At 43.5% G+C, this 20312-nt stretch overlaps 2 protein-coding genes across 3 annotated transcripts in view; both read left to right on the top strand.

Annotated features, from left to right (window-relative positions):
* Window positions 1-836: 836 nt before the first annotated feature.
* si:ch211-282j22.3 (ER degradation-enhancing alpha-mannosidase-like protein 3) lies at window positions 837-10455 on the top strand. 2 transcript variants are annotated; one of them, XM_035609183.2, is made up of 20 exons: window positions 837-1724; window positions 1817-1862; window positions 2746-2846; window positions 3201-3240; window positions 3352-3464; window positions 3678-3831; window positions 4089-4223; window positions 4370-4475; window positions 4635-4732; window positions 4883-5008; window positions 5128-5211; window positions 5515-5598; window positions 5893-6017; window positions 6168-6333; window positions 6423-6577; window positions 6683-6800; window positions 7096-7269; window positions 7377-7542; window positions 7680-7871; window positions 8130-10455. In XM_035609183.2, the coding sequence occupies exons 1-20, from the start codon at window positions 1591-1593 to the stop codon at window positions 8405-8407; spliced, it is 2595 nt and encodes an 864-aa protein (XP_035465076.1). In that variant the 5' UTR covers window positions 837-1590; the 3' UTR covers window positions 8408-10455. The 2 variants fall into 2 exon arrangements, with proteins under 2 accessions (XP_035465076.1, XP_035465075.1); XM_035609182.2 differs by having other exon boundaries at window positions 838-1724; window positions 6420-6577.
* A 2070-nt stretch (window positions 10456-12525) lies between these two features.
* npdc1a (neural proliferation, differentiation and control, 1a) overlaps window positions 12526-20312 on the top strand; it is a 19881-nt gene continuing 12094 nt past the window's right edge. The window contains exon 1 of the mRNA XM_047329557.1: window positions 12526-12975. Coding sequence (XP_047185513.1) covers window positions 12819-12975 — 157 coding nt within the window. The 5' untranslated portion in view covers window positions 12526-12818. The remainder of the gene's footprint in view (window positions 12976-20312) is intronic.

Below are 20312 nucleotides of genomic sequence, written 5' to 3'. Positions count from 1 at the left end.
AAGTATTTGCTCACAGTCCGGATGTCTCATGATGTCATCATTGCCTGTGTATGTCTAGTTATAATAATAGTTATAGTTATAGTAATACTGGTTATTGGGCAATTATTCAATTATTCGTTTGTTATGGGGTTATTATATCAACAAATAAATGCATTCAATTGAGGTGAGGTGTATGAACGTGGCACACAGGGAGGAGAGGGGCCGTTGTTGCGACATCCTGTGGCTGAGGGTGAATACAATTTAACTGCAACTGGGAATGAAATGTTTTAGGGTTCATTGGGTCACGAAATCCCTATTTTGGACGTAAGAATGTGCAAATATTTGTTTTCAAAATCAATGTTTGATTGCTTTGTTTGCTTTTAGTTGAGTTTAGTTTTTTTTTAGTTTTTTTGTCCCACAGAGTGACAACCTAACCTACCAGCATTAGTTCAAATTGTTATGTGGAAATGATGTTATACAATACTATACAATATTATAGCATATAGTATTACATAATATAATATAATATAATATAATATAATATAATATAATATAATATAATATAATATAATATAATATAATATATATCATGATATATTTATACTTTATTATATATTACATATATTATAACTATTTTAAAATTATGTTATGTTATAAATATTTTAAAATTATATTACAGATCAAAATAAATAACTATAATTTTATTTTCGTTATTGTTATTATTATTATTATTATTATTTGTATTCTTCTTATTATTAGTAGTAGTATAAGTAGTAGTAGTAGTATTATTACAATTAGTATCATTACAAGTCACGCCCATTTCCGCATTACGAAATCCTATCAGTAACCAATACGGAAGTAGGTACGGTTTCATGTAAACTGGTTTGCAAAAAAACAAAAAAACAAGCAGCCCCAGCAGCAACAGTAGCATCACCAGCAGCATCACCAGCAGCCGCCGGGTCACAAACCCACCCAGCCGCACTCTGACAGCTCGGACGTCGGACCGTCCGTTCGGTCGTAACACTTGAGGACGTGTCACCAACAACCGCCACCGTCAGTTTACACGACGGGCGAAGAGTCGCTAAGCTAACTTCCTCGAGCTAACTCTAAATATAGAGCCCAGCTTGTAGCTAACCGGGCTTTGCTAAAAAGCGAACTAGCAACCTGCTAGCTGGCCAGTGACGGCGGCTAGCGAGGGTCAGCCCACACGGTCTCACCCCGCCACCACTTCGGTAACGACCCGGTTGGCTGGGCTTCCTCCGGCTAGCCGCCGGTCGTATTTCTCCGCACGGTAACATTGACCGCGTCAGCTGCAGCTCGCCGCCGCATGTCGTTGCACATGCGTGTGCGTGCAAAGCGGTCAGCTGGGCAGCGCTCCGCGTGAGGCATGTGATGGTCGCGACCAGCCTGGATCAACCGCAGGACGAGCACGGCGGAGACATGGGACATGGAGCTGGGAGCTAGCTAGGAGTGCACGGCGGGAGTCCCACACACTGGGGCTGTGAGAGAGGAGGACAGCTGTGTGACCTCCTGTGGGCGCAGGACAAAGGACGGGAGCTTCACCTGAGGCCAAAAAAAAGAGGGGAATAAGATACAGACGCTGGGAGGAGGATGGTGATGATGGTGATGATGATGAGGATGATGATGATGTTGATGTTTAACAGCCTGCTGATCACCGGTCTCCTTGGCTGGGTGAAATGTCAAGAGAGCCACAGCATGACGCCAGAGGAGAAGACTGTTATCAGGTGAACAATGTGTATGCAGACATATTAACGCTGCCACTTTCCCTTTATGTGCCACTTTCCCTTTTGATTCATTTATTTTTCTCTCTTTGCAGGGACCAAATTGTAGAGATGTTCGACCATGCCTATGGGAGTTATATGGTAAGGTGTTCAGTCAAATACAGTAATTGTTATTACCTCTACATCTATATTTGCACGTTGTTGTCGTTCGGAGGGAAGTTTTGGAAGTAAATAGGTCTGTGTCTGGAGAGAGTCCAGTCCAACCCGACACCTTGGGTTCGCGCAGAAAGCAAACATGCAGGGTTTGTTTGCAGCTGCAGTATCAGCCAGGTGCAACAGGATATTCTGTTATCCAGGAGTCAGGCCTTTCCACATGTGAAGTAAGAAAGGGGGGGGGGGTACAGCCAACGATGATCAGGTCATGGGTGGCTCGATTCAGTCAGTGGTTCAGAGTTTTTAAACGTAAGCAAAAAAACAAAAAACACCTTGCAGACTGAGAGATGCAGAGAGGAGCACTACATTCAAGAGTGTGTGGTTGAGGTGAGAAGTGCAAATCAAATAATGAAATTAAAGAAATTGATGATGGAAGAGAGAACAACGGGCTATTAAAGAAAATCCTTCATGTTAATTCCTGGTAGCAGCTAATGGCCATATAATGCTTAAACCAAGTACTTTCTTTAGTTAAAACTATTAGTTTCTTTGCAAGTTTGCCCCTGTTGGTCAGAAGTCAGTTCTGATCCTCAGCACCTAAAGCCGTAGCAATTTACATCTATTAGTAACTATATGAAATCTGCAACCTGTCCTCAATCTCAGTCCAGAGACCAGATGGAATATATAGTTGTCGAAAATTGTTGGAAGCCAAAAAACAAACTGTCCCACTTGTGATACTGCAGTTACATAAGCTTTAGACTGCTCAAATTAACTCTCTCCCTCTGGAGAATTTTCAAACCCTCCAGCCATTTTTCCTTAATGACCCCATTTCTGTAGAAAAATGAAGCCTTACGAGGTGTTGCTTGTGTTGCAGAAACATGCCTATCCAGCAGATGAGCTGATGCCTCTAAGCTGCAGGGGGAGAGTCCGTGGCCAGGAGCCCAACAGAGGCGACATAGATGATTCCTTGGGAAAGTATGTTTATCATCCACTGGCATCAGGAGCCTAGAAAGATTTGTTCAGACCAAATCCACGTAATATATTATTAAGATCTAGTAACTGGCTGTCTCCTCACAGCGCTCCTTCATATAGCTAATTTAAAGTCTTGTAACTTAGAATTTACAAGAAGGCAACAATTTATGGACTTACCGTACAATACATCAATTCATGTACCACAATGTTGCGTAACGTAATTTCACTGCAGATGCGACAGATTTGACATTTAACAGCCTGCGGTTCATTACAAATTAAACTGGATCAGTGGGAAAGTGGGACACCAGCCCCGCTGTGCTGTGCCACTCATCATAGCATCTCGTCCTTTCTCTGTAGGTTTTCTCTCACACTGATTGACACCCTTGATACCCTGGTGGTGAGTACCTGGCTTTCCTGCTAACTAGCCTTTTTTTTTCTTTCTCACCACATTTTTAGACATTTTTAACCGTAGATGTAATCCTTCCTGTTTTCCTGTGTGTGTGAGCAGGTGTTAAACAAGCTAGACGAGTTTGAGGATGCAGTGAGAAAGGCTTTGAGGGACGTACGCCTGGACAATGACGTGGTGGTGTCTGTGTTTGAGACCAACATCAGGGTTTTGGGGTATGAAACATGTTTGTAATGTATTTGCCTTTGCACTGTACATTAGTAGTCTTTTTTTTCCAAAAGATTAGTTTTGACTGACTGAAGTTGAATAACATAAATGTACTTCCGTATAAATTACTGTTTCTAAAGCCATCCATCCCAACCTTTCAACCACATTTTGTACCTTTAAAAGAAAATCTTTCTTCTCTTCCTTCATTGACTACTCCCCAGAGGGCTTCTGGGGGCCCACGTGATGGCCGACCTCCTTCGTCAGCGTGGGGACAGAATGCAGTGGTATCGAGATGAGCTCCTGCACATGGCCAAAGAACTGGGCCACCGATTACTGCCTGCCTTTAACACCACAAGTGGCCTTCCCTACCCTAAGGTATTCTTTATCTTATCAAACATCACAGGATTTTAGTTCAGATCCTAAGTATGCGGATGGAGCAGACAGGCTGTTTACTGATCTTGTTATGATTGACCATGACATTTGGGTCATTGGTTTGATGGAAAAGAACAGTACCTCACAGTCAGCTCACCACAGAGAAAAACATAATGAAGAACGAATTTCTGATTTCACGATCTAAAGTAATCTGAGCTCAACGAAAAGACAACTTACGTTTTTTTGGGGGGGTTTCCCAGGTGAATCTGCGGCATGGGGTCCTGAGCCCATTGTCTCGCACAGGCACTGAATCAGACACCTGCACAGCCTGTGCAGGAACAATGATCCTGGAATTTGCTGCCCTCAGCAGATTGTCAGGAGAGTCTGTGTTTGAGGTATTGCCTTCCATTGTCTGCGTAGAAATTAGACTTTTAAAAAATGGAAATGTTTTTTCCAATGCAAACTTTTTGTAGATTCTGAGATCTTTGATTTAGATTTTTACCAGAAACATTCTAAGGATATAATATTCACTGTTTCACAGGAGCATGCTAGGAAGGCAATGGACGTCCTCTGGGAGAGGAGGCAGAAAGGAAGCGACTTGGTGGGGACCGTCATCAATATCCATAACGGAGAATGGGTCCGCAGGGGTGAGGCAATTTTAACACACACATGTATAGTATCATCAAAATTTCAGTAAAGGCACAAGATGAAAACCACACACTTTCTAATGTGGACAGTCGGTACGTTACGCACACTACATGCATGCACAGCTTTTACTTGACCCTCTCTCACTGTTGTGTCTGCAGAGAGTGGAGTCGGTGCTGGAATTGACTCATACTATGAATATCTGATGAAGGCCTACATTCTTCTTGGAGATAATGTTTTTCTTGAGAGGTTCAACATTGTAAGTTCTCCATCTCTGGTCTATAAAGCTTTTTTCCCTTTGGCACCTGGTCCACGGTTCCAACATTGATTTTGTTTATATTGTTATTGATCGAAGATATTTTTTCACTGTTTGCCAATCTAATTTTCACGATGTGTGTGTCTATAACAGCACTACAGTGCCATTATGAAGTACATCAGTCAACCTCCCCTTCTGCTCAATGTACACATGCACAACCCCACAGTGAGTGTGCGCAGCTGGATGGACTCGCTCCTGGCGTTCTTCCCTGGCTTACAGGTCAGCGAGCTCATCTCGAGATGCACTCGATTAATCACATTTACAAGCATTGGAACTCAGCACTCGTCGACAAGTGCTTATTTCGTGTTGCTGGAGTGACATTGTATTTTCACACACAGGTGTTAAGAGGAGACCTGAAACCTGCCATTGAGACTCATGAGATGCTTTACCAAGTCACCAAACAGCACAAGTTTCTTCCAGAGGTAATTTAAAAAAAAAACCTCTACTAATTTTGTACTATTTAATGATTTAAACTTTGCAGAGATTATGTATTATTTATACTCTCTAGTGGTGAAAAATATGGATAAAATCATTTGTCTTGGTTAGCATAATTGTATACTATGGTATTCTTATCTGCAATATAACACACTCTGGTAATGGTACAATTTAGAAACAAGTGGAAATTTCTTGTAGCTTCTTTACTGTGAAATCTATAAATATTTTTTAGATGAAGAAGCTTGTGTCACTATTAACTCCTGTCTCTCTCTTTGGTTGATCTTTCGCAGGCGTTCACTACTGAGTTCAGAGTTCATTGGGGCCAACACCTACTGAGACCAGAGTTCGCAGAAAGCACCTACTACCTCTATAAGGTGAAGAAGCTGACTGGACAGTGTCAAAGACATAAAAAAAAAAACCACAAAACAAATATTTACACCGGGGCCAATCACAATCTTGTTACGCTAGAGGCCTACTGCCATTGTTTTTCCACCTGTGGTGGACAAAGATCCGCCATTAACTTTCCTCTGATTGGCTAGCGCGCGTTGCTGTAGTTGGTTGGTTTGGTTTGGTTTAGGTATGAAGTGTGTTGATTGATTGGGCTTGGGTAACAATATCAGGGTAAGCCAGGGGCAGAGTAGTGGTTTATTATATTCTGATTTCCGCAGGCCACTGGTGACCCCTACTACCTCAGAGTGGGACAGTCCATCGTGGAAAAGCTCAATGCCTACACCAGGGTGCCTTGCGGGTTTGCTGCTGTGCAAGACGTCCGCACCGGGGCGCACGAAGACAGGTATCATGTGAGAGAAATACCATTACAGACATAAGCTTACCTCGGAAGGTGCAGCCTGTTGTAGCTTTTTTCTATGTTGATGAAACAACTGTTGTACTGGCACCTTGGAACATCTGCGATGAATGTTTCAACGTTCTACACTGTGTGCAGGATGGACTCCTTCTTCCTGGCAGAGATGTTCAAATATCTCTACCTGCTGTTTTCGGAGAAGAGCCAGCTGCCCATCAATATTGATGACTACATCTTCACCACGGAGGCTCACCTCCTGCCGGTCTCTCTCTCCACCACCCAGCCGTCCTGTCAGGGCAACGTTACAGTGAGTTAGAGGTCTTACTTCATCACTAACACACATTTTGTGTCAGGGCTGAAAGCGCTTGTTTAACTGTGGGCCATGTACTCCAGGAGATGATTCCCGTTTCACAAGAAGACGATCTCTTCACCCACTCCTGCCCCAGCACGGAGACGTTGTTTCCAAACAACCCTTCATTCGCAAAAACCATCCGGGACAGCTACAAGTATCTCACTGGGGTGGGCCGTGCCTTCCGCCCCTTACCTGTCAGGTCTGTCCAGTTGCAAAGGAGCTTTTGATTCTAAAGGGAAATCGCTGGAAGAACCGGTTTGCCATTCTTGTTTTGAGTTTTAACCCGTGTGTTCTTACTTTACAGGGAAATTGAGCTACCGCTCCACGATAATGGCATGGAGCCAGTTGAGTTTTTGAAGAGCATGGGCATATCTCTCACTCCGCTGAACGAGGTCACAGCAGGAGACTATGGAAGTCAGAAGGTACTTTTTTTTTTACTCGTCTCAAGACATGAAGTTCTGCCAAATTTATAATCCAAAGATGTTTTTAAAAGATTTCTTCATCATCTTATCAGCAATGCTCTGCTCTGGTTTTACATTTGCAGTATGCATGCTCCTTCTGGTAAAATATGATTTCAAGCAGTAAAAGGGAGAAGTGTCAATCATAGCAAATGGATTACAGAGATTTTGCTTTTTTTAGATCGTTTATAAGAATTGGGTTAATTAAGTTAATGAAGTGAAAGTCAATCGAGTTTTCTAACTATGAATTTCCTTTTAGGAGCATAAAGGAGTGTACCGGGTAAAACTTGTGGCGGAGGTGAGCCAGACACTGGAGGAGGAGGAGGTGGTGCCTCATGTTGTTCAGCTCATATCCCCCCCATATCTGGGTCGAACAGTCCTCACAGCAGGACCTGCCAAGTTTGGAATGGACCTCTCCAAACAGGAGCATGGGGTGAGCGTCCACTATTAAATTACTATGATGTTTTCGTTTTACCTGCATTTCACTTTATCTCCATCCCATTTTGAGAAACAAAATGACTTACAATAACTAATCCACAGGTGAAGGGCCGCTTAGTGAGAGCCTGCCCCTACACTGCATGTGGGCCGATAGACAATGCAATGGAAATTAAAGGCCATATCGCTCTGGCACTGCGCGGCGACTGCATGTTTGCCGTAAAGGCTCGTCGGCTACAGGAGGCAGGAGCCATAGGAGTTATCTTTATCGGTAAGGAACTGAACTCGGATCATAATGGGTTTTTTTGCCCACAGTATTACTCCATTCTCAGTATGCAGAGTTAGAATAACTACCAAATAGTGATTCCAGTTATTTCCATGTTGTCTTTTTTTTTTTTTTTTTTTCAGACCACCGTGAGGGAAGCAACAGTGAGGACACTCCCCTCTTCCAGATGGTTGGAGATGGAGACTCGACGGAAGACATCACCCTAGCTTTGGTCTTCCTTTTCAGCCGTGAGGGTGCAGTGCTCACAGCTGCCCTGGAGGAACATAACAATGTGGATGTGCTGCTGCTGGCCAAGGAGAGGGAGATGGGACACGGTGAGAACTAACTAGGAGAAGAACGCACATCATTGTCCAGACACATTTTTCTGAATATTTATGATCCAGTTTTCATAACAATGAGGGGAAATGGTGTGTCCCACACCTGGACTTCAGCAATTCAAAATGACCTTGATTTTTCAGAAGATGCAGATGCAGAAGCAGTCACAGCCAAAAAAATATAAAATCTTGGATGTAATTCTGCATTCATTATAGTAATCCTAATTTTGCATTTCATTGGGTCTCCTCCTCGTCTAGGTAAGACGGTCAAACCCTTCGGCATGAACATCAAACTCCGCCTCGCAGAGGAGGGGGAGCTGGAGGAGGGGGCAGCCAGAGGGCCCACGCTGGAGTTCGTCTTGGGGAAAGAAGGGGTGCTTCTTAAGGAAGAGGAGGAAGAAGAGCCCCAAGGAGGAGGACGACCTTCGCAGGAGCAGCAACAGTTCTGCGAGAAGGCAACGGAGGATGCCAGGACTGAACCTTGTTCAGCAGATTCACCTCAAACCCCAAACTCTGGAACGGACACAAACCCTTGACGCCTGCAGGTCACGGAGCAGCCAAGTCTCCTAACACTGATCCCATGTCAGTTTCAGAGTGGCGTGTGCCTCGGAGCCCCTCACTGCCCTTCAAGGAGCCCGAACCGACCCAGCCTGCATGTTTACAGCCGATGGAAGAGATTCGTCGAGCAGCACGATGGCCACGCTCACATCCTGCCTCCACTTTGAAACATTAATATGATTCGATGTTTATTAGACAGACAAGTCAAATGTAGCTTTTATTATACGTGGTGCGGGAAATGAGGGGGTTGTTATAATCCAATGAGACTAAACTTGGTATTTAATGCCTAAACACTGTTGGATGAGACGGCCAGGCTGGTGCTTCCTGAACCGAGCCTGTAGTATTGCCACTCTAGGCACATAGAAGTTGTACGTGGTGATTATGACGCGGACCATTAACAAAAAATCTAAATTACTTCACCATAGAGGAGAACATAGATAAGGCGACGCAAATGTACTCGGCAAGGTTTTTCTTTTTTATGCAATACAGTTTGTTTCAAATCTAGATTGCACCTTTCACATAAGTGAAGTACTTTTTACATATTCCGTAATGATGTATTTACCTGGCCAGTAGGTGGCATTAGCAACCATCACCTCAGTGATATGATGTGACTAGATGAAGTAGGAGAACTGGTTCCACTTAGGAATTTTCATTTAACTTTTTAATAAGGATCAACTTCAGGGAATTTCATGAGTGAATGCAATTTGCTAAGGTGACACAAATTGATGAAACATTTGTCTTGCGTGTGTGTGTGTGTGCGTGCGTGCATCCGAGCGAGTTTCTGCTATAATATGTGCGTGCGAGGTGTGTAAAAACTATACTACCCGCAGAAGCATCTCAGCTACAATGTCATGCCCCCCCCATATTTAAAGTCGCCATCTGAGGAATTAAGAATCAATCTTTTGGAAGAATTTTTTTTTTGAAAGCTACTTTTTTTTCTGCACCTGTGAATAACTGCATAATCATTGTTAAATTATGATTAACTATGCCACCTTAAAAAAACAAAAAAACATTGCAACAAAAATGACCAAAGCTGTATTATTAGAAATTAAGTCTACATGTACAGTAACTCTGCTTCGCTCCAGATGCAGCGTCGCAGGTTCTTCTGCGGCCTCCGACTGCGATGCACTATGAAACACGGGTTCATCATCATCATTACCCTTCAGCTGTGTGTGTGTGTGTGTGTGTGTGTGTGTGTGTGTGTGTGTGTGTGTGTGTGTGTGTGTGTGTGTGTGTGTGTGTGTGTGTGTGTGTGTGTGTGTGTGTGTGTGTGTGTGTGTGTGTGTGTGTGTGTGTGTGTGTGTGTGCGCGCGCGCGCATATGTTTGGTGCAGTAGTGATTTCTGTAAGTGGAACTATAGAGGCCAATTTGATCATGCACATTGTTGAAAAAATATGACTAATACAGCACAAATCTTTTGTATGGATTTTTTGATCCAGTTTTCTTTCTTTCGGTTAAGATTTAAACACTTTTATTAGAAATATCTTTCCCTCATTCACACTACACAAATGAAACGGTTTTGGCGGCACTATTTGGTGTAATCATTTTATGTGTCATTTGAGGAAGAGATAACTCTTTAATTAGGATGTTCATATTCTCACTAATAATTTGTTGCACTTGTTTTGGCTTCGTGGTACATGACATATGAGTATGAAGTCTGTGTGGGGGAAAGCAAGAGTAGGTTTTCGTTGATGTTTGTACAGTGGGCATTTTCCCCGATGCTCATTTTCTAGTCTTAATCCAACATAAACATCACATTATGTTTTTGTGTTGAGCCTGTTTGAGGCGCTGCCAACCCGAATACCTCAGGACTGTGTATGTTGCTGTTCACACAAGGGGACAAGAAGTGTGACTTCTTTTTATTATCTTTTGTGATTTTTAATTTTGTTCTGTTTTTGTTGATCCAAGTGCCAAAAGAGATGCATGACAAGGCTCCAGTTTTGATTTCATACCTTCTCTCTATTCAGTTTTTCCGACTGTGAGATGAGGGCAGTCTCGTCAATAAACTCAAAATTACAATTTCAAATCTCTTTCCCTCTTCTGTTTCTGTAGCTGTAAATTCACTCGGCATTGTAATTGGAAAGAAATGGATAGATTTATTTCTGAACTATGCAGACACCATGGTATGAAAGCAAAAAAATAATGATCTTAAAGCTGCTGATGCCAGGTGTTTTTTATTCAGTCTTCTCTTGGAGAGATTTTTTTTCTCTCACTGTGATAATGAATGCCTTCATTTGAAACCCACTAACCCACCAATAGTGTGCGGAAGAAGTGGAAATAGCATTTCATCGTTTGCTACTTCGGTAAGCGATATATTTTGGGTTTTGCATATAAAGGGTGGAGCAACAACAACTTAAAGTTTCTTATATGATCTCTTCTTGTGTATTTTAGGACCTAAGGGAGGAAATATGAGGAATAATTGTGTCCGAACAGCAGAAAACAAATTGCCTTTGCCCTTTGAGCGCGTGAGTTTTGTATGTTGGTAAATGCACCGAATGTGAGACAAACTTGAGACCTTTTGTGCCAGATGTGACACAGAATAGCAACTTGACACGAATGACGACATTATTGACGAAGATGCTGGTGATGCTGACGAGACCAAATGGCAGGACATTATATGCCACAATTATTCCAAATGAGTCATACATCCACGTAAGTTGTGTGTGAAAAGATACAGGCTTGCAAACAAGTGTTTGTTGGTAGTTGTTGGTGATGTGTTACATTATAATGTAACTTAAGTTAAATATCTCTTATCTCCCACACGATAAACAAGATGTGAGGCTTTGGCGGTTTCTGCAACGGTTGGAAAAAGCTGCACTTTTGAACTGGTGCAGGTGTTTTGTTTCCTTCCTGGTCACGGCATTTTTTGGCTTTTGTTTGGATTTGGTCATTAGCTCTAAGCAAACAAACCGGCCAGGCCTGTCCGCTGCCTTTCACCATCCGGCCTCCTGTTAGTGAATGGGTGGACTGGACAACAACAGAGGGAAATGATATGTATCCATCATACCTTTTAAAACGAGGCATCATCTTACTGCACCTGCTCCATCCTGCTGATAAAAAAAAAACTGCATCATTTCCATGCTGGTCTATGCTGGTGCTGGCATGTTGGTCACCACCAGCATACCAGCACCAAAACACAACATATGCTGGTATTGCTGGTTTGACCAGCATGCATTGTGCTGGTCGTGCTGGTAACCAGCTATGCAGGTCTCTGCTGGTTTTTCTAGCAGGGCTTCTATAAACTGGCAAACCCTCACTTTAATTATACTTTATTAACTTCAACCATTATCTTAATTAGGTTATAAGTAACCCATCTGTGTTGCTTGATGAAAAACTGATTCAACATATAACTCAATGATGTCAAAGCACGGCTCTCTCGGTGTGTCAGGTAACAGAGTACGTCCTAAACTTTTTTTTAGTTTTTGTTTCTACGTCATCACGTCGCACGTAAATTCCTGTCGCTCAGTAAACTGCTGCCTTCAGGTGCTGTGAGGGAAAAGTGGCATCGCTGTCAAAGACGCTTTTAAAAAAAATAATCTAATGGTGGAAATAAACCGAAAAGAAATGAACAATCCTCTCTCTGTGGTCGTTTTGTGACTAGTTTGGGTAATTTGGTGTCTCTTAGAGGTGAAGACCATGGGCCCCCGTGACCCCCTGACCCCTGGGGACCCCTTGCATGGGCCTTTGCCTGGTATATATGCCTGCTCAGAAGTCAAGACTTACATCTGCAGATATCAGAAGTATCGTTTGCCACAATTCAGATTTAGTGAGTGACTTTTAGTGGGTTTGGCAAAATCCAAACAGTTTTATAATATAGTATTTTTTTTATCTAATACGATGTTATGATTATAATGATAATAATCCTAAAGAGAAGAATAGTTATAATAATAGCAATGATAATACTAATAATGCAATGTGGCATATTTCAATATATTAAATAATATATCTGCATACATTTTATTTTTTTTCTTCTCTTTTCTTTTCTTTTTCAGTTGTTCTGGTTTTGGAGTGTACGAGGAGACCGTGAAGGCAGCAAGTCAAACACAGGCAGACATACAGGGGCGCGCACGCACACACACACACAGACACGCACACACACACACAGACACACACACACACACAGACACACACAGACACACGCCCACTCCTCCCCTGCTCGAAGCTCCGCTATCTTTAGCACCGCCGCGGATTACAGTGCGCAGAGACGGCGCTCCGGTGCGACCTGTTCGGCTCTTATCCGTGTGTGTGTGTGTGTGTGTCTGTGTGCGCGCGCGCGAGTGTGTGTAGATCTTCGTCTTACAGAAGCGCTCTCGCGCCGCACGACAAGACAAAATCAAGACTACGCAAAAACAAAAACAACCCCCCCCCCCCCAAAAAAGCGATGGGGGAATGACAACAGCCTCCGTCGCCGTCTCCAGAAGACCCCCAGGGATGCTGCCGCTCTCCAGCGCGCGGAGCGGACGCGTGCGCCTGGAACACCGGGCCTCGCTGCTGCCGCTCGCCGCGGTCCTGCTGTGCGTCGTCTCCGTCAGTGCTGCCCTTCCAGGTGAATACACACACACACACACACACACACACACACACACACACACACGCACCAATGTATCGTCCACAATGTTCAAGACATTTTCAAATATACCCCGGCTTGACTTTTCTCATCAATAACATTTTTAACAGCTCATGAGCTGGTGACTAATATCAGGACATGGAGCTTTAATTCTACAGAGAAGCGTTTTACTGACACACGTGAGTCTATTTGTATTATTGAATAAACATGGTGGGGTCAGAAGATAAATAAGTATACGTTTGTATCTTTAGAAAAAGAATAAAGAAAGAAAACCTTCCTTGTTAAGTCACTTCCTTGACTGTTTCATGAAAGCTTTGTAATGTTACTCTACAGTAGCCATGGCCCAAATAAAATGTACTGGGCTAAAATATGTATAGCTTTATGGAAATAGCAATCAGAAAAATTAAGGCTTTCCACATTTTCTCATTGTTTTGACAAATCATTATCCAATAAATCCGGTTAATGGCAGGTCCCTGTCACAGAGAAGTTAATGAGAGACTATTAATATATTAAGAACTAATATAGCAAGCAAATGTTTATTTTTTTTGCTTGTTTAACCAACTGTGACCACATTTGTGAAAAAAAGAAACAATTTATTCATCATTCCCCAATTTGAGTAACTGTTTCATCTAGAAGCTGGAATCACCAGCGTCACAGCTTAGAACAAAAAAACTGCTGTGGGAGAACCAACAGCTGGACTGTCACACGTAATCTGCAGTCTTTATCTGGCACGCGCACACACACACACACACACACACACACACGCGGCCACGCGCACGACTCATGTACCACTTTAGATTTGTGTGAATTTTTAGAGATGTCGATTCTTTTTCCCCCAACAAAGCGTGGATCCATCCACTGTGCGTGAATGAACTGCAGCTTCGTTTTGCTCGCGCACAGCTAAGAGGAGGACGATGAAGAGGCGGTGATGCAGTTTCCTCTGTTTTTCCCCCGATGGGGTACATTTTGAGAAATTAGGCGACACATGAAGAGTGGGAAGACCATGGTTTTTTCGCTGACATAGTTTTGCGTCGTCAGACATAAAACTCTGACATAGCTGTCGATACGCTGAAGCCTCTAACTCCCGTTTTTCATGTTTGGAAGCATAATGTTTTTGTCTCATTTGTGGTCAATGGATTTTGCCAGTGTGAGGCCAGTTGTGATTTCAACACGACACCTGTTACATTTGAACGCAGCTTGTTCATAACAGTGTGTGGAAGTATATTCAGTGGGTTTGAGTAAATTGTGTTTAAAATCACAAGACGAGGTGAAATAAGACTCCTTTTTTTTAAGGCTCCAATGTGAAAGAAGTATTTTACAGCACCCAGTGTTACTAGAGTCATATCGTGTCACGTCTACGGGGAGTAGAAAGCACATCCGGTGTTGCAGTGAGTTCGGTTTTCTGGGCACTTTTGCTGGAGTGTGGCGACAACAGCTTGAAGTACATAGCAGGTCAGGTGTTTGATTCAGCAAACATGGAAACATCATCATCATCATCATCATGTGTAAATACAGTGCGACAGGAAGCTTTCACAGATCACTGGCTTCTTGGGATGCAGCGAGTCCAAAATCTCCACAAACCAAAGTACTTACACTAACTGTGTGTCGCCATGCTGGCCAAGGCCGAATTAGTTGCTTTTTAAGAAGTCACTGTTTTCCCACCGCTGAAATCGATTCTTTTTGGATGTTCTCGCTTCTCTACTTTTATTCTATTCCTCTGTGGAAACACAATCCCGTCAATATTCCAATTCAGCCGCATCGTTGTTTGCGCTGCCTGCCACGTTTAAATGCCAAGCAGGTTGGTCTTTTGCGACCAAACCCACACAGAATCGGTGCGATTATTTCTTTCGGAGAGATGCTGCCTCCGGCTTTTTCTTCCACCAGGATTAAACGTTAACTTTTTAGGTATCTATCACACACACACACACACACACACACACACACACACACACACACACACTCACACACTCACACTTAGTGTTTTTCCGTCACCTTTTTTTGTCGCCCTGCAGCAAAATTTGTCACCTGCGTTGCGGTGGTTGAATTAGAGCAGTGAAAATTCAGGTGGAGCAACATCACTACATATACACTACCAGGACACACACACACACACACACACACACACACGCACACACACCACATGACCAAAGTCAATGACCACATGAAAAGGCTGGTTGAGATGGCATTTTTGTTTTTTCCTTATGGTTCAAGAGCAAATCTTTTAAAAGCAAATGAGGAGCTGGTTTCAACTGTCCCCTCTCCACACTTTATGATTCAATAATTTTACCAGCTCCCAACGATTTCGATGTAAAGTCACTAAAGCTCTGTAGGGTGAAGAAAAGCTGATGAGCTGCAGGGTCAGACGTCATGACGTCAGGAGACACAAGAGGTGATAGTGAGGCTACTTTAGAGCTACTTGCTGTGGACAGTCTAATCGCCAGAGGTAGTGGACCAAATGAACGGACTGTAAATGTCCACATTTCATACACACTTTCCTCTTTCCAATCTATGTATTGTACGTGAACTCATTGCTTCCGGGAAGTATAATGTCAAAAAAAAAGAAAAGAAAAAAAGGTTTTTGCTGCGGTGGCTTCCTCAAACCACGGACCCCCCCACCACCCCACCCCACCTCCCACTTGGCCCAACACTTTAGCTCCTTCATTCGAGAGTGTGCAGTTGGCAACCATAGAGGAATCAACTAACTAATTGCTCACAGACAATTGTCCGTACAGCAGAGTTTTAGCTGGAACTAAAATACAGCGCTGCTTAAGTTTGAGAATAACCCCTTCGCCTTTATCTTACCACATCACCATCAGTACCATCAGATGAAAATTGGAAAATTAGAAGAAAGGCAATTTACTGTGTCAGCTTGTTCTGCACGCACATGTTTTGCATTTGTGTGAAGTCTCATCCGTTCCAAAAACGGAAGTGTCTGTGTTACCAGATTTACAAAGTGGCACCGATGACACTTCTTCCTCAATGCTCATACTGAGAAAATATGCACGAATCATAGTCGAAGATTTTAGGCTAATGATGAGCCTACGTAGCCCAATAAGGCACGGGAGTTTATAGTGGTCGTTCCAGTAAGAGGAACACTCAGTAATGTCTCGGTAAATTGCTCCTTCACAAACTGTTATAATAACTGACAAACACCAAGGGGGGGGGGGGGGGGGGGGGACCAAGATCAAAGCCCTTTTTATTTGCCACCTACGTTTTTTCTCATTGTGTAATAACACACCATTGTAACCATTGTTCGGTTTGATGCGGGGTGTGCTGCTCCGCTCCGCTCTCGTTATAATGACACAATGATTATCATTCCCTTGTGTAATGCATTAGACTGGCCATTGTGCGACATGACAGGAGTTACTGCCGCAGAAAAGACGAATGACAGACGCAGGGAGCGATAAGGCAGAGGAGACGTGCCAGCGCCGCGAGCGTAGCAACAACAAAGAATTGTTCCACTGAGGAAGAAATTCTTTTACTCTCTTCCTTGTCACCTTATCTTCTTGTCTATACTCACAAAACCACTTGTATATTTCCTGCCTCCGCATCACTGCGTGAATGTCTATGTGCTTGTGCCTACACACATGGGTTAAACCGGTGACCCATTTTCAACCCACTACGGTAAAAATTAAAAAAAAATACACGTGGGTGTCACTACATGAGATTATTATGGGAACTGTAACAGATACGTTACCCGATACTGATAAGGTAGTTTCCGTAGAATCAGTCGTCTAATTTAGTACGGTGGAAGTGTGCCGTTGGTTTCTGAGAATTTAAGCAACCTGGGTTGGGGTTGTAGCTGTTTCCACCACGTTGTTCAAAAGTTTTTTGGCAGTTGGCTTTGAAATCGATTCCTTGTTTCCATTTGTCAGTGGCTCAAAATCCCAACCAGAAGCGATTTTTTTAACTCATTCGAGCTACGTGGGCTAGATATAAAATTGTTTTTCCAAGTCATCACTGTTTTTATTTGAATGGTCCGATGCGGATTCTTAAAAGCCCAAGATTGATATTACATTTGAGGCTTTCCTGAGTAAATATCGGTTACCTACTTGCTGTAAATGGTTCAGTTGAGGCTGCTTGGTGTGTTAAAGGTCTTCATAGTAGAAACTTGCACAATGACAAAAAAAGAAAGTAGTTTAGATGATGATAGCTGCTATGTTAGCCGCCTTGAGTCACGGTCCTGTTAACATCTGTCTGCGTCATCGTCCCGCTTTCTTTTCATAATAGGTTTCATTGGAGTGAAGAAAAGAGAAAAACTGATCACTGGGCATCACATTGATGCAGAAAAATTATATAAAAAACAATAAAATTCCATTAAGTTTTTATTGAAAGGCTTAAAAAAAACCAATCAACTGTATTCCCACCTACATGGTCATAGGGCGAAAAGGATGGCTTCCACGGAACAATGAGAAATGACAAATACATATTGTCTCACGACCTAGACAGAATCGCCATATCGCTTGATCCTTGTTCTCCGTGTACTGGAGCAGTGGTCGTCATGTGATGCCACTGAAAACAGAGCGTTTCAAACAGGCTGCCTGGCGTGTTTGATTTTGTCATCTGAGAGTGGGGCATGGTGAATAAACAGGAGCATAGCAGCATGGATACACAAAAAGTCACACGAATGTACACACACACTCAGACACAGACAGGGACACGCACTTTATCCATGTGGAAATGAACACGGGTTACGTATCAAGTGAAGGGCACTCTTTAATGTTTCCACTTGATTTGAAGTGTTTGGCTTACTTCCTGTCTGCCTATCAGAGGGCCAGGAAACGCACACAATCGGAGTGCGCGACCCTCCTGGCAAACCTGTTTCCTGCTTCCTCTTTAAATCTCTCCCTCACTTACACACACACACACACGCCCGCGCACGCGCACACATTCAATTACAGACTAGGGGCATCATTCGTTGCATTGCATCTTAGGAACAGCTTGAAGGAGCCGAAGATGACGGTGACATGATGCGGTGCAAGTGTGTGCGTGTGCGTGTGCGTGTGTAGGTGTGTGCACCAGGCTGTGTGAGAATGCCTCTGTTTGCCTCACAGTTCTTCCTGGCAGAGCCGCTGCTGAGCACACAGCCTGGCAACAGCAGCAGCAGATGGTTAGGAAAGTAATTTTTCACCCGTTCCACCAAGGACAACTTTCTGAATCCCGGGAGTTACATAATGGAGTAACCCCCCCCCCCCCACACACACACACACACACGCACACACACACACACACACACACACACACACACACACTCTTCTACTGCTGATATACTGCAGTAACAGTATTTTCTCCATCTACCTGTTCGCCGTGTCTCTCCTTCTTCGTGTCATTGTGCGGTGTAATAAGCGACAGCTCTGCGTGGGAGCTGTCGCTGGTGCAAGGCCGCCTCCTATGGCAACTTCACATTCACTTCCTGTGGCTCCTTTTGTTACGCCGGAGCGGCTCTGTTGTGTGATTATGATGATGAGCATCTTGGTCGGTTCACCGGGGTTGAGGAGCCGTGCTGTTATGTAAGCGCGAGTCCTTTTCACCTACTCTGGTTCACCAGAGGCATATTTTATTATCGCAGCGTAATTCTGAGAAAAGGGTTTTCACGACGACGGCCGGTGAACGGTATTGCAGCTCTTCCCTTTTGCTTCTCGCCGTTGCCCTGCCTCGCACATTCAAAATGAAGTACACGTACAGCAGGGTTTGTGTGCGGGTGTGTGTTTGTGTATGTATGAGCGCATGTGCGTGAGGAGAATAATTATCCCTGTTCCTGTGACCGCAATAAGTTCCGTCGCGTTAACTTCCCCCGTCATGGATAACAGATGAAGTGGTGACCAGAGGTGTTGGGAAGGAGTCTCGACTATGAGGCGATGGAATGACTTGATTCGACGACAGGAATCATGGCTGAGGTGACGCTGTGGCAGAAGAGTGCTGTGTCTTGAGCCTTGGCCCTGTTATTAGAGGGGGTCTTCATGTGAAGCGCTTGCTGGGAGATGATTTACCAACTGCTTTGGCAGCGTTAAACCGCCTGCAGCCAGGCAGCATTCAACACAACATGGAACATGAAATCTATAAAACAGACATTACATTAGATGTGAGTCTGGACCAGAGATATTGCAAATATGGCCGTGTGGCAGTGAGAGCTCAGGGGACGCATGCTGATTTAGACATATGTCGAATGTGAGAGAATCAGTGTTTTGTTGTTGTTTTTTGGAGGGGGGGGTTTGCATCGTGTCGTGGCCTCAAGTGCACACAGACACATGCCTGACAGATAAATGGATGAATGGATGATACCTAGAGGGAAATGAAAAGGACGACACGTGGCAGGTAGAAATAGAAGCCACGACAACTGAGGGAGGAGACTGACAGAGGGAAAAATCAGACAGAGAGAACAGTCTTGTAACCAGGAATGAGCGAAGGGGACGCGAGTACGTTGCACTCGCAGGCATGTTGAATAAAGTCGCACTGGGGGCCGAGCAGGTGAAGCAGAATTAGCTTTTCTGCCCGTGGACACAGCGGTGAATAAACCATCTGCTCTCGGCCACAGAGGTTTCACAGAAAAAGGCCCATGATTTCCCATCGGCAGCCTCAGAAAGAAAAACAAAGCGTCTCAGATTACACTGGCGTCACGACGCACCGCTCGCCCCCCCCCCCCCGAGGCACCGGACCAGATGGTGACATAAGAAGATGTGGATGACGAGTGTGCTCATCTCCATGTGGTGCGACCTTGAATGTTTGTGCCTTTTTCACGAGTACCTGTGTGCGTGTCCTAGTATTCGTTTCGCTGTCTGGGGGGATGGTACACTTAGGATGTTGTTCAAAGTTTGAATTTGTTTGATATAATAGATATTAATTGACAGTTGTAGATAAAGTGCCCTTTCAAAGCTGAACATGGGGCTATTATACAAAGAAATATTTAATTTTGAAAAACAGGAGACACAGTTAACACAATTGACCTTTATGTCTTGAACGGACATTTCAGAAACAGAAAAAAAAACAAAAATCCAAGTGTTGGAGGGACAACGATGATGGTTGTGGATTCAGTCAAATTATCACATAACAAGTTAGACATAGCAGCTCCACACATATACATATACATAGTGTATACATATATACTACATATGTGTATCTATACAAGCACAAAGTCATGAGCACATTTCAAAATAAAGAGTCTGAAAAAATGAACTGACAAGTCTGGTCTAGTCTTAGATTTTACATTTTCACAGTTTATGAAACTTTAAAATCACAAAAGTGGAGCCACAAACGCAACAATGGACGTATAATAAGCACGCACACTGTATGGACACTGTACACGAATATAGAAAGCA

The sequence above is a fragment of the Scophthalmus maximus genome, chromosome 20, assembly GCF_022379125.1.
Source record: "Scophthalmus maximus strain ysfricsl-2021 chromosome 20, ASM2237912v1, whole genome shotgun sequence".
Taxonomy (NCBI): Eukaryota; Metazoa; Chordata; class Actinopteri; order Pleuronectiformes; family Scophthalmidae; genus Scophthalmus; species Scophthalmus maximus.
The sequence above is the reverse complement of the archived record's forward strand: the minus strand, read 5'-3'. Positions and strand labels throughout refer to the sequence as shown.

Bases quoted from the DNA above. Each gene is read 5' to 3' on its own strand.
- si:ch211-282j22.3 (XM_035609182.2), top strand. From the start codon at position 1,591: ATGGTGATGATGGTGATGATGATGAGGATGATGATGATGTTGATGTTT. The intron at 4,224-4,369 runs GTATTGCCTTCC...ACTGTTTCACAG, and splicing joins CAGGAGAGTCTGTGTTTGAG to GAGCATGCTAGGAAGGCAAT. The intron at 6,578-6,682 runs GTCTGTCCAGTT...CTTACTTTACAG, and splicing joins TTCCGCCCCTTACCTGTCAG to GGAAATTGAGCTACCGCTCC.